This window comes from Eschrichtius robustus, chromosome 3 (assembly GCF_028021215.1).
Source record: "Eschrichtius robustus isolate mEscRob2 chromosome 3, mEscRob2.pri, whole genome shotgun sequence".
NCBI classification, from domain to species: domain Eukaryota; kingdom Metazoa; phylum Chordata; class Mammalia; order Artiodactyla; family Eschrichtiidae; genus Eschrichtius; species Eschrichtius robustus.
The window spans coordinates 14968156-14981442 of record NC_090826.1 but is presented as its reverse complement, the minus strand read 5'-3'; the positions used below and the strand labels follow the sequence as shown (position 1 = coordinate 14981442).

The 13287-nt window shown below is 48.2% G+C and overlaps 1 protein-coding gene across 1 annotated transcript; it reads left to right on the top strand.

Moving 5' to 3' along the window:
- The first annotated feature begins 29 nt into the window (after positions 1-29).
- LOC137761914 (aflatoxin B1 aldehyde reductase member 2) lies at positions 30-6991 on the top strand. The gene is made up of 7 exons (XM_068539043.1): positions 30-390; positions 3377-3564; positions 3741-3845; positions 4579-4675; positions 4923-5022; positions 5611-5740; positions 6560-6991. The coding sequence occupies exons 1-7, from the start codon at positions 63-65 to the stop codon at positions 6719-6721; spliced, it is 1110 nt and encodes a 369-aa protein (XP_068395144.1). The 5' UTR covers positions 30-62; the 3' UTR covers positions 6722-6991.
- The last annotated feature ends 6296 nt before the right edge of the window (positions 6992-13287 follow it).

Below are 13287 nucleotides of genomic sequence, written 5' to 3'. Positions count from 1 at the left end.
CGCTTCTCCCCCTCGGCAGGGAGGCGGGGCCCGAGGTGCCCCAGCGCGCATGCGCCGACCTCATGCTGAGCACCTTGTCTCGCGCCGTGGCCCGCGCCGCCGTCCGCTGCGCTCGTACCCACGGGCCGCCCGAGGCTCGCACCGCCGCCACCGCAGCCGCCATGTCCCGGGGCCCGCGTGCCACCTCAGGCTCCCCGATCCGGCCCGCCACCGTGCTGGGCACCATGGAGATGGGGCGCCGCATGGACGCGCCCGCCAGCGCCGCGGCAGTGCGCGCCTTCCTGGAGCGCGGCCACACTGAGCTGGACACGGCCTTCATGTACAGCGACGGCCAGTCCGAGAGCATCCTGGGCGGCCTGGGGCTCGGGCTAGGCGGCGGCGACTGCAAAGGTAACTACTGGCGCCCGCGCACCGACCGCCTGTCCTCTCCCTGCACCGTGCAGTGCAGACCCGTCCCGCAGGACGCTGACCCGACCCCAGCCACGCGCACGCTGCGGTCAGGGCCGACAGCTTCGTCCCGCCCCCGGGGCGCGCACCTCCCCTGGCCATCCCGCAGCTCTGTGAACCCCCCGCTCCTCAAGTCCCTTGCACATCCAGCCCCGACGGCTGAACAGCGCTTTATCCTGACCACCTTCCCCTCCGCTTCTTCGTCTGGGGATTGCAACTCGGTAACCCCCGAGCCTGATCTAGTTCTTGGCTTCCTACCCCAGTTGCTTTCTTAGTGCACCTCTCTGCGGCACTGGTCTCCAGAGCTATGCCATACCCCCCTCCAACCCTGCCAGGTGCCCATAACCGGTCCCCAGGCGCTCTGCCTATGCCCGTCTCCCCATTGTCCTCAATGCCCATGCGCTCCCCGAGAGCCCTTTTCTCATCCAGGTCTTTCATCAGTCCCTAGACTTTGCTCTATTCAGTTGGCAGTACCCCTGGCTCTCTCACGGAGAGCTGTAGCATTGCCATAGACCGGGCTGGGGGAGCAGGGGTGGTGGGGTAAAGAGTGGAGAGGCGTGAGAGAGAGGGTAAGGCATTTCTGTCCACTCCTGTAGCCCTATGCCAGCTTCTTATGGAGCTATAGGAGGGAAAGTGTCTCTAACCCACCCGCAGGGAGCTCAGAGTCTAGTGGGGAAGATTGAAGCAAATGATTGCAGAGGAGCCTAGAAGAGGAAGCACTTTTAGGGAAGGCATGATGGGGCCAGGCAGAGGCCCTAGGGAAGGCTCAGAGTACACTGAGGCTGGGCCTTCAAGGAACAATAGTAGTTTGCTGGGCAGAGCATGAGGCAAAATGTTATGAGAGGCTGGGGGCATAGCTGTGCCAAGACTGCTGTGTGGATGGCCAGGAGGCAGGTGTGCTTGAGTGGAGGATGTGTGTGTGGAGGGACGGTCCCTCATCAGCCTGATGCCATTGGAAGTGCCTAGGAGGGTGCCTGGCACATGGTGGGACCCAGTGAAGTCAGCTGATACTATTACTACTGCACTCTGCCTCCTCTTTTCCATCCTGAGGCTCTTTCTTCCCAGCCCTTGTGTTGGGGGCGTCCCCCTCTGGGTCCTCCTTAGATTCATAGCTTGGTGGATCTGGAGGAACAGACTTGGGGATGTGCATCTCAGACCCACACTCTCTAGTTCACCTGGGTGCCTCTCGTGACTAATGAAGATTTTATTTCTGAATTGGTTTCTCCCTCCTCCAGTCCTTCCTTGCTTCCTTCTTTGAGGCCAGGCACTCACAGAGTCAAAGTCCTCAGGTCAGACCTGAGGCAAAGTTCACACCAAGAATGCAGGGGTTTTGAGAAATGTGGGGAATGGAAAAAATCTGGACGAGAAGCTGAGGGACTTGGTCTCTCCAACATCCAAGTGGTCTGATGACTCCCTCCCCTCTGGATTACTGAGTTGCATTTGCCAAGTATGGAAAGTGCAGAATCCAGAGAGCCAGCGTTCTTTTTTTTTAATATATATATAAATTTATTTATTTATTTATTTTTGGCTGTGTTGGGTCGTCATTGCTGTGCGCGGGCTTTCTCTGTTTGCAGCGAGTGGGGGGTACTCTTTGTTGCGGTACGCGGGCTTCTCATTGTGGTGGCTTCTCTTGTTCCGGAGCGCGGGCTCTAGGCGCACAGGCTTCAGTAGTTGTGGCTCGTGGGCTCTAGAGCTCAGGCTCAGTAGTTGTGGCGCACGGGCTTAGTTACTCTGCGGCATGTGGGATCTTCCCCGGCCAGGGCTCGAACCTGTGTCCCTTTGATTGGCAGGCAGATTCTTAACCACTGCGCCACCAGGGAATCCCCCAGAGAGCCAGCATTCTTTATAGCACTTCCAAGCTGCTTGCAGGGCAGAACACTCTCTTGTTCTCAGGCAGAGTGTGTCTCTACGGTGGATATGCGGATGTGCACGCTTCCAGGAGTCTGGAAGGAGAGGGGGGAAACTGTCACTGCCTTCTGCCCATTTTGCCTTCTACCTCTCTCTCAAATGGATCTGCCAGTGGTTATGTTCAGCAGCTGCATCTCTTTCCTGAATTCCTGCAGCAGCCTCTTTACTTGTCCCCCTGTCTTCAGGCCTGCCCCCTCGACTTCTCTCTCTATACGGCAGCCAGAGCGAACACAGCTGACCAGTTCACTCATAAAACCTTTGAATGATGGTATTTGAGAAAACCCACTGGGATTAGGTCTGGACCCCCTTCTCTGTCTCATGTACCACTGCTCCCTGCCTGGAGTTTATAACTCAGAGTTGCACGTATGGCCTTCACGTACTGTGCTTTCTTGCCTTTGTGACTTTGTCCAAGTTCCCACCCTTCGGAATGTGCTTCCCACCCTTCCTTGTTGGCTGGAACTCTTCTTTTTTTTTTTTTTTTTTGGCCGCACTGTGAAGCATGCGGGATCTTAGTTCCCCGAACAGGGATTGAACCCATGCCCCCTGCAGTGGAAGTGCAGAGTCTTAACCACTGGACCACCAGGGAAGTCCCAGGATGCTTTTTTGGAGACTCAACTTGCGGGGTCAGGAAGCTCTCCCTGGAATTCCCAGGTTGGCCACATACCTCTCCTCTGGGCTCTACTGCACTTACATATTGTAACATCACCTTCTAGCTTGTGACCTCCTTGAGGGCAGAAATTGAGTGTGTTTAGTTCATCTCTGTGCACTTGGCCTCTACTACAGGGCTTGGAACAGCTAGCAGTTTGGTGACTAATAATATAGCAGCAGTGAGCATTGGGAGCTCGCACATGAGACATTATTCAATCCTCATGCTCTCCCTGTGAAGACAGTTCCATTGTTACCATCCCCACTTTATAGATTAGAGAACTGAAACTCAGAGAACTTAAGTAATTTAGTCAGGGTCACATGGCTAGTAAGTGGTTGCAATAAGTTTCTTAACCATTACATTCTTCCCACAAAGTGAAAATCGCTACCAAGGCCAATCCCTGGGAAGGGAAGTCACTGAAGCCTGACAGCCTCCGGTCCCAGCTGGAGACGTCACTGAAGCGGCTGCAGTGTCCCCAGGTTGACCTCTTCTATCTACACGCACCGGACCACGGCACCCCTGTGGAAGAGACGCTGCGTGCCTGCCACCAGCTGCACCAGGAGGTGAGGGCAGCCCCCCAGCTCCTCTCCTTGGCCTGTCGTTGCCCAGGAGAGTGGAGGCTCCAGGGCTGTCCCAGAGCAGAGCTGGGGACAGACCCCACTCCCAGGGTCCCCAGCCAGTCTCTCCTTCCTGGTGTTCTGGGCTGCAGTGGGTTCTGATCTTGGCCTCTCCCCCGCAGGGCAAGTTTGTGGAGCTTGGCCTCTCCAACTATGCCGCCTGGGAAGTGGCCGAGATCTGTACCCTGTGCAAGAGCAACAACTGGATCCTGCCCACCGTGTACCAGGTGAGACCAGGGCTGCAGAGACCTCTGTCTCCTGGGTGCCTGCTGGTCCCGGGTCCTCTTGGCCCCTCCCACTCCCCCCCCCCAATCTCCCCCCAAACCCCGTGCCCTCTCCATAGCAGCCACTCCCCTGCCTCCCCTGCTCACAGCCTGTAGATGGCTCCCGGGTACCCTCAGCCCAGCCAATAGGCACCTGCTCTCTCCGGCCCAGGCTCCCCTTCCTGCCTGCTTCTCCCTCTGCAGTCAGCCTGGAACACTCCTCCCCGCTTCTCGTGGGAACGAGTGCCCAGGTCTCACTTAGATGCCTCTTCCTTTGGAAGCCTTTCCCAACAGCCCAGCGGGGCCTCCCATCTCCAAACCCCATCTTCATACATTGAGCAAGTATTTGGGAGAATCTGCTATGATCACCGAACTCCCCTTTATGTGATCACCTGACCTCTGTCTTTGTTTTTAACTCGACTCTAACATCTCTTGGAAGCAGAGACCTTAGTAGATCCGCTGGTGTTTGGGAACTCAGTGTCCAGCCCACAATTGGTGCCTACAGATATGTGTGGAATGACATATCCCGTCCACTGTCTTTTCCTGGGGCCCAGCACCATCTCCCCATCGCCCAGCCACCACTAGGGATGTTGGAAATCATTGCTGAAGTCCTGGGCAGGTTTTGACTGAAGGTTTTTAAAGAAGACTGGGGTCCCCTGACCCATGCACCCTCTCCAGCTGGCCCTTCTGCCCACAGGGCATGTACAACGCCACCACCCGGCAGGTGGAGACAGAGCTCTTCCCCTGCATCAGGCACTTTGGACTGAGGTTCTACGCCTACAACCCTTTGGCTGGTATGGGATATGGGCTGCTGTGGGGACGGGCTCCCCTCCCAGATCCGGGGGGGCATTTCTGGTCCTGTTTCTCCCTATTCCTGACCTGGGGGATGCCCGGCCCCGAACCTGGGAAGCAGGGAAGGGTTTGACAAGAGGCTGGGCTGGGTCCTCCATCCCTCCTGGGTCCCCCACCATCACCCCCACTTCCGGTCCAGAGCAGCCTCTGGGAGCAGTGCCAGGGGATCTGATTACAGCCTTCCCGCAGGGGGCCTGCTGACCGGCAAGTACAAGTATGAGGACAAGGACAGGAAACAACCTGTGGGCCGTTTCTTTGGGACCAATTGGGCAGAGATCTACAGGAATCGGTGAGCTGGAGATGGGTTGCATCAGGATGAGTGGAGTGGGAGAGGGTTCCCTTTATCTGAAATGGAGGAGTTCTAGGCTGCTTTCCTGGGTCTCCAGGCCATCCCTTGCTGCCTGGACCTGCCTCTTTTGATTCCTGGAGGAATTCTGAAGCCCTCTATAGGGTTTCTTCTTGTTTTCTTGGGACCTCCGTGAGGAATGAGGATCCCTGGACCTTATGCCAGGTCTTCCAAGTCATAGCTCCTCCCTGAGAAGTGCTCATCCCCTGCAAATAGGGAAGGAGAGGGCCCTGGATGGAGGCTCAGCAGTCCTGGGGCCGAGTCATGCCCCTGTACTTGCTGCCTATTTCCCTAGGTAAAGTAAGGGCAGGCTTTGCGTTCTTAGGGGTAAAGATGTCATTGAGGTCTCTGGTGAGGGAGCCAGCATCCTGGGTGGTTCAATAAAGCAGGAGACCCATTGCTAGAGGGGATACCAGCCCCTCCATGCTACAGGGTTGGGGTGAGAGCAGCTGTCCTGTTTGACTCTTTGGCGGTGGCCCCCAGTGTGACCCCGTGGTCCTGACCCCTGTGCTACCCTCCCCACCTGCTCAGCTTCTGGAAGGAACACCACTTCAAGGCCATTGCCCTGGTGGAGAAGGCCCTGCAGGCTGCGTATGGCCCCAGCGCCCCCAGCATGACCTCGGCCGCCCTCCGGTGGATGTACCACCACTCCCAGCTCCAGGTAACCCATCGTCCCTGGAAGCCCCACTTCTGCTCTCTTCAGGAAGCCAGCGTTACCTTCAGGTGATTCCTAAGTAGTTTTTCCCTCTGAAATTTCTCTTTGTTCCAGTTTTCACGGCAGCCTTTCTGTTGTTCTGAGTAGCTGTCCAAGTGCCAGGCCCTATAATGAGGGCTTTACTAACATGGATTGAATTATTATCTAGGCCTGATGAAGTGTGATTATTCCAGTTTTACTGATAAGCAAACTGGGATTCATACAGCTGTGAAAGGGATAGAAAATTATCACAGATTTGACTGTAAAACCCACTGGTCTGGCTCCTCTGGGGGGAGGTGGGGTTTCCCTCTCTCTTTGGTGTCCCCTGTCTTCCTGGCTAAAACTTTTCTCCAGCTTCAGCCTTACATAGTTGCATAGTCTCTGACATGTATATAGTAGGTTTTCAATAAGTGGGAGCTAAATGCTTTGCATAATTTCTCATTCCCATAACCACGCTGAAAATTGAGAAGATTTGAGTCTCAGGGGGGTTAAATAGCTAAACCTAGTTTACACAGCTGCTGAGTGGCAGAACTGGGCTCTGAACTTAGGTCTGAATGAGGATGAGCAGTGTGGCAGCAGGAGGAAAGAAGACAGGGTTTGGGGTCACATAGTTACAGTTGTTGAAGGTACCTTAAGTGCTCTCTAGAACTATGTAGAGTATACATTTTAAAAATCAGGTCCCAAGTTTTGGCAGGGGCAAGGCTGTGGGGGGAGTGGGGGGAGCGTGTGTGACTGGGGTCACTGTGGTGCACTAGTGTGTTGACGTCTGGCCGTCTCCCCTTGCAGGGTGCCCACGGGGATGCGGTCATCCTGGGCATGTCCAGCCTGGAGCAGCTGGAACAGAACTTGGTGGCCACTGAAGAAGGGCCCCTAGAGCCAGCCATCGTGCAGGCCTTTGATCAGGCCTGGCACCTGGTTGCCCATGAATGTCCCAGCTACTTCCGCTAGGCCCCAGCACAGCTCAAGCTGCCCAAGGTTTCTTCCTTTTCTGTCACCTCTTCTACTCTCTCACCCTGGCCAGTCTTTGCCTTAAGCTGATTTAGCATGGTCTTTCTCCATTGTCTGGATCCATGCATTATTTTTCTAGATCCCTGCCTCACTCCCAGTTGCCTTCACAATGTGTAAAGTCTGGGGCTGAGCCCCATTCATGCATTTCCTGTCTGAATAAAGCAGGCACTTGACCTGGCTGTAGCCCAGGCCCGGAGTGAAGCCCACAAATTTGTCTCCTCAACTGCTTACGACTTGTTTCCACCCTGCCTGGGGGCTTCCTGCCAAAGGGCTAGAACCATGAGCTGGAGTCGTCTAAAGGCAGAGGCGGTGGGAGGGTCTCCCAGCCTCCTGCCCTGAACCCAGCCTAACCTCTCAACTTCGGGGCTGCAGGTGGCCCTCACGCTTCTACACGCGACAGAAGAAAAGAGGGTCATATACCCTGAGGTAGATTTTCTCTCATTCAGAATTACGTCATTAAATACTTAGAAATGGAATAAGTTGGGCAAAAACCTACTGTTAGCGTCCCACGAAGAAGAATAAAACCTTCCAGGATGCTGTGGGACATTTTAACACACACTCATTTCAGCAGCGGCTTTACTCTTAGCTAAAGCCTCCTGTCTTCTGGTCTTCCACAGATTCTCAGCTCTGCTGCTGGGCCTCCTTCTGGTGGGAGTGGGCGTGGGCAGCCAGGACCCCCATTTCCCTCAGCAAATCCCTACCCCAAGTAAGAGGCACCCAAGGCTGCAGAAGAAATGAAATCCCAGGTCAAGTGGTTGCTGTTTGAACATTACCAGGGCAGAAAAACCACACCCTGGGCGAGAGGTAGGGTGTGGGCCAGGCAGCAGCAGTAGGCAGCATTTGGACCAGTCTCTTCAAGTGACGAAAGGGGCTCAACCTGGAAATGCAGAGAAAACCGCCAATCAAAGACTCTTTGTTCAAAGGAAAGTCCTACTTGCTTTCTAGAAGGAGACAGCTTTCAGATGAAGTTTTATTATTTAGAATGAAGACACCCTCCTTTGTCTTCACCCATAATAAAATGGATGCTTCCCCAAGTGGGGTAATACCAGTTATTACCCCACTCATATTAATAATAGTATCAGTTATTGTTGTACAACAAGCCACCCCAAAATTGAGTTGCTTAAGATGACAAAATCTGAAATTGACCTAATAAGATTCAGTGCAAGCCCTATCAAAACCCCAGCTGGATTTTTTTTTTTTTTACAGAAATTGGCAAAATTTTTAAAAAATTCATATGGAAATTCAAGGGATACAGAATAGCCAAAACAAATTTAAACAAGAACAAAGTCCTCCAATTCCTGATTTCAAAGCTTACTACAAAGCTAGAGAATAAAAGCAGTATGGGACTGGCATAAGGGTAGACATATAGATCGATGGAACAGAATTGAGAGTCCAGAGGTAAGTCCATAATAGCTAAAAAATAGAGACAGCCCAAATGTCCATCAACTGATGAATGGATAAATAAAAAGTGGTATATCCATACCATGGACTATTATTTGGCGATAAAAAAGAATGAAGTAATGAAACATCTACAATGTGGATGAACCTTGAAGATGTTATCCCAAGTGAAAGATGACAGTTCCAAAAGGCCTCATATTGTGTGATCTGACTTGCGTGAAATGTCTGGAATAGGCAAATGTATTAGAGACAGAAAGTAGATAAGTGGTTGCCTAGGGCTGAGGGGGTGTTGGGAGGAAATGGAGATTAACTGCTAATGAGTACAGGTTTCTTTGGGGGGTGATGAAAATAAAGTTTATTATGATGGTTGTATAATGCTGAATACACTAAGAAAAAAAAAACATTGAATTGTTGTGGCGCACGAGCTTAGTTGCTACGTGGCATGTGGGATCTTCCCAGACCAGGGCTCGAACCCGTGTCCCCTGCATTGGCAGGTGGATTCTTAACCACTGCGCCACCAGGGAAGTCCTAAAGCTGTTTCTTTTTTAAAAAAAAACACAGTCATTTAGCTCAGAAGTCTGCTGTTTGACGGGGCTCAGTGGGGAATACTCATCTGTTCCCCTGTGTCTGAGAAGTACCATTACAGCTGGAGGCTAAAATCACCTGCAGGCTAATTCACATGTCTAACAATTAATGCTGATTGTCAGCTGTTGTCATCACTTACATGTGACCCCTCCATGTGGCCTGGGCTTCCCCACAGCATGTGCTGCTAGCTTCCGAGGGCAGGCATCCCTCTTGCCTCATGGAGGAGTGTCTGAGTTATCTTGTAAAAAGAGGATGTGAGAGAAACAGATGGTCATCTTTGGAAGATAAACTCTTTCTCAGGGAGCAGTGGTCCTAAGTGGTCAGGTCAAGAAGATGAGCCACTTGACTGGTCAGGAGACCTTTAGTCCCGAGTGTCTCCATCAGGGATGCGTCATATGCTAGGTCATTTCCCGTCTGTTAGATCCTTTCGGGGAGGGTATCTCACACATATTTGATGGTCACTTGAATTCAGCCATTTCATTACTAAAGAGCTTTTCCTTTTTTCTTTTTTTTTTTTTAATGTTTATTTTTTTTTAAATTTATTTATTTTGGTTGCACCGGGTCTTAGTTGCGGCACACGAGCTCTTTAGTTGCGGCACGTGGACTTCTTAGTTGTGGCATACAGACTTCTTAGTTGCAGCATGAATGTGAGATCTAGTTCCCCAACCAGGGATCAAACCCAGGCTCCCTGCATTGGGAGCACGGAGTCTTACCCACTGGACCACCAGGGAAGTCCCTACTAAAGAGCTTTTTCAAAAGACAAAGGAACAGAGTTGGATCTGGAAAGTGACAAACATACTTAACCAACCTCAAAAACTAGAGACTTGTGTACAGTATAGAAGACCGGAAAAATGAGTTGGCATAGATTTTGTGTACTCGAATCAATGTGACAGAAAGGGGACTCCTGAAGCTAAAGGCTCGAGGGAGGGCATCTGGCTGACCTATGTGCTTCCTCTCCATTCTGGCCTGCTTGTTACTAGTGGTTGTGATGGTTAATTCACCAGTGTCTCAAATTTGCATTCTGAATACATTTTAGAAGCAGTAAGGAAGGTCGGAATGTCAAGATCCTTAATTGCTTATGAGAAAATACATTTCTACTCCATAGGTTTTTATTTTTTAATTTTTTTTAACACCGCTTCTGCCTCAGCACTCTTCTAGGTATAATAAAACAACCCTGACTTTCCAAACTTTCACACAAGAAGCTTTTTGAAAATCTTTATTGCTTCCCAAGAATCTTTCCAATTCCATATTGGAGAGACTTGTACTTGATAACAAATGCTCTTACTAGGGACATTAATAGTAATAGTAAATACCAGTTGTTAAAGAATTTTCTTGTGGTTGTTATCAAAGTGGAAAATGGCATTGTAGAAGTAGAGAATGATCAATGAATATACAAGTAAATCAATATTCTGTAGTCTCATGATAATATAAGGAAAACTTAATTCCACTGTGGTCTGTATCAGAGGTCATCAATCTTTTCTGTAAAGGGCCAGGTAGTAAATATTTTATATTTTGTGGGTGTCAGTCCATTTGGGCTGCTAAAACAAAATACGACAGATTGAGTAGCTTATAAACAATAGAAATTTCTCAGTTTTGGAGGCTAGAAGTCCAAGATGAAGGCATCAGCAGATTTGGTGTCTGGTGAGAACCTGCTTTCTGGTTCATAGGCAGCCATCTTCTTGCTGTGTTCTCATTTGGCAGAAGGGGTAAGGGAGCTCTGTGGGGTTTCTTTTATAAGGGCACTAATCCCACTCATGAGGGCTCCACCCTCATAACCTAAGAATCTCCCAAAGGCCCCACCTCCTGATACCATCACTTTGGTGATTAGATCAACATGTGAATTTGTATAGTGACTATTATAAGTGCCACCCAACCAATTAGTGGATTAGCCCTAAACTAACCCACAAACATTCAGTCCATATCAGCAGGCCATATGGTCCCTATTGCAGTGATTCAACTCTGCCTTTGTAGTGAGGAAGCAGCCACAGATGATAAGTAAATAGATATGGCTTTGTTCCAAATTTCCAATAAAACTTTATTTGTGAAAACTGACAGTGAGTCAGATTTGGCCCATGGGCGATAGTTTGCAGACTCCTGGTCTATACTGTCTGAATTGAATTACGTAGTGATAGAGAGATTCTAACAGTGAAATTGTAAGCCAGTTGCTCTCAAAATATGGTCTCAGGGCCGGCAGCATCAGCATCATTGGGGAACTTGTTAGAAATGTAAATTACTGTGCCTCACGCTTGACCTACTAAATCAGAAACTCTAGTGGGTGGGGCCCTGCAATTTGTTTTAAGCAGCCCTTCAGGTAATTCTGATGCACACTTGTTTGAGAACCACTGTTGGTGTTTTTTTTTTTTTTGAGTTATAGGGAATTTTATTAGGACCTAAAGCAATCAGCAGGGGATCTCTCAGCCCTTAGAGTTATTATGAGGTTTTTCTGTTTCATTCACTTTTTTTTTTTTTCAGTTGACTTTTTTTTTTTCACACACACACACTGTATTTTATTTTTACAAGAGATAAATAGACTGACACCAAGCATTGTACATGGATGACCACAACAAAAGCAACAATGATTGCAATTACCAAACATGAAACACACTCATACTATGTCATAATATTGACATTCAGTCCAGTAATCCTCCACTGTAACAGCTCCTTTACTTTGCAGTGAAAATTGATTTGTATATTCTTTGCCTCTGAGTCCTTGTGGGATTTTTTTTTTTTAATTCAGACAGAAAGTCACAAAAATTATATTCATCCTCATCAGTTCACTCAGTCCCATGTAATTAATTTTTTTTTTCATCTTGATCTTTTGTTAGCAGTTTTATGAGTTCATCAGTTTTTCATTAGAGTTCTGAAAATGCTTATTCATTCAGTTCAGCAGTGCAGTCAGTTACCAGAAACCTGTACTTGTCAGAGTCTTTTCCATGAACTTCTTAAAAGATGAAACCCTTTTATAGGAACATATTTGCAAAAGCATCAGAGTACACCCAGAACTGTCTGTAAATGACAAAAGACTTAAAAATGACCACAGTTAAAGATTTGATGAAAGTTCATAATAATGCAGTTGACAAGAAAATTAGTTATTTCTGAGATATACATTTTAAGGTAATAACTAGGATTATGACTTATAACATTATACCAGAACATATAAGATTTTTAGAAATTTCACGTAATGTCTGAAACATTTATATTAACATATTTCCATACAAATAACCCAATAAAAGTTTAGTATTAGTTGTTTTGTTTGTTTGTTTGTTTATGCTGCAGGTTCTTATTAGGCATCAATTTTATACACATCAGTGTATACATATCAATCCCAATCGCCCAATTCAGCACACCACCATCCCCACCCCACCGCAGTTTTCCCCCCTTGGTGTCCATATGTCCGTTCTCTACATCTGTTTCTCAACTTCTGCCCTGCAAACCGGCTCATCTGTACCATTTTTCTAGGTTCCACATACATGCGTTAATATACGATATTTGTTTTTCTCTTTCTGACTTACTTCACTCTGTATGACAGTCTCTAGATCCATCCACGTCTCAACAAATGACTCAATTTCGTTCCTTTTTATGGCTGAGTAATATTCCATTGTATATATGTACCACAACTTCTTTATCCATTCGTCTGTTGATGGGCATTTAGGTTGCTTCCATGACCTGGCTATTGTAAATAGTGCTGCAATGAACATTCGGGTGCATGTGTCTTTTTGAATTACGGTTTTCTCTAGGTATATGCCCAGTAGTGGGATTGCTGAGTCATATGGTAATTCTATTTTTAGTTTTTTAAGGAACCTCCATATTGTTCTCCATAGTGGCTGTATCAATTTACATTCCCACCAACAGTGCAAGAGGGTTCCCTTTTCTCCACACTCTCTCCAGTATTTGTTGTTTGTAGATTTTCTGATGATGCCCATTCTAACTGGTGTGAGGTGATACCTCATTGTAGTTTTGATTTGCATTTCTCTAATAATTAGTGATGTTGAGCATCTTTTCATGTGCTTCGTGGCCGTCTGTATGTCTTCTTTGGAGAAATGTCTATTTAGGTCTTCTGCCCATTTTTGGATTGGGTTGTTTGTTTCTTTAATATTGAGCTGAATGAGCTGTTTATATATTTTGGAGATTAATCCTTTGTCCGTTGATTCATTTGCAAATATTTTCTCCCATTCTGAGGGTTGTCTTTTCGTCTTGTTTATGGTTTCCTTTGCTGTGCAAAAGCTTTGAAGTTTCATTAGGTCCCATTTGTTTATTTTTGTTTTTATTTCCATTACTCTAAGAGGTGAATCAAAAAAGATCTTGCTGTGATTTATGTCAAAGAGTGTTCTTCCTGTGTTTTCCTCTAAGAGTTTTATAGTGTCCGGTCTTACATTTAGGTCTCGAATCCATTTTGAGTTTATTTTTGTGTATGGTGTTAGGGAGTGTTCTAATTTCATTCTTTTACATGTAGCTGTCCAGTTTTCCCAGCACCACTTATTGAAGAGACTGTCTTTTCTCCATTGTATATCTTTGCCTCCTTT

Excerpts from the sequence above, each read along its gene's own strand:
- LOC137761914 (XM_068539043.1), top strand. The coding sequence starts at position 63 with ATGCTGAGCACCTTGTCTCGCGCCGTGGCCCGCGCCGCCGTCCGCTGC. Across the intron at positions 3,565-3,740 it reads GCCACCAGCTGCACCAGGAG|GGCAAGTTTGTGGAGCTTGG; the intron begins GTGAGGGCAGCC and ends TCTCCCCCGCAG. Across the intron at positions 5,741-6,559 it reads ACCACCACTCCCAGCTCCAG|GGTGCCCACGGGGATGCGGT; the intron begins GTAACCCATCGT and ends CTCCCCTTGCAG.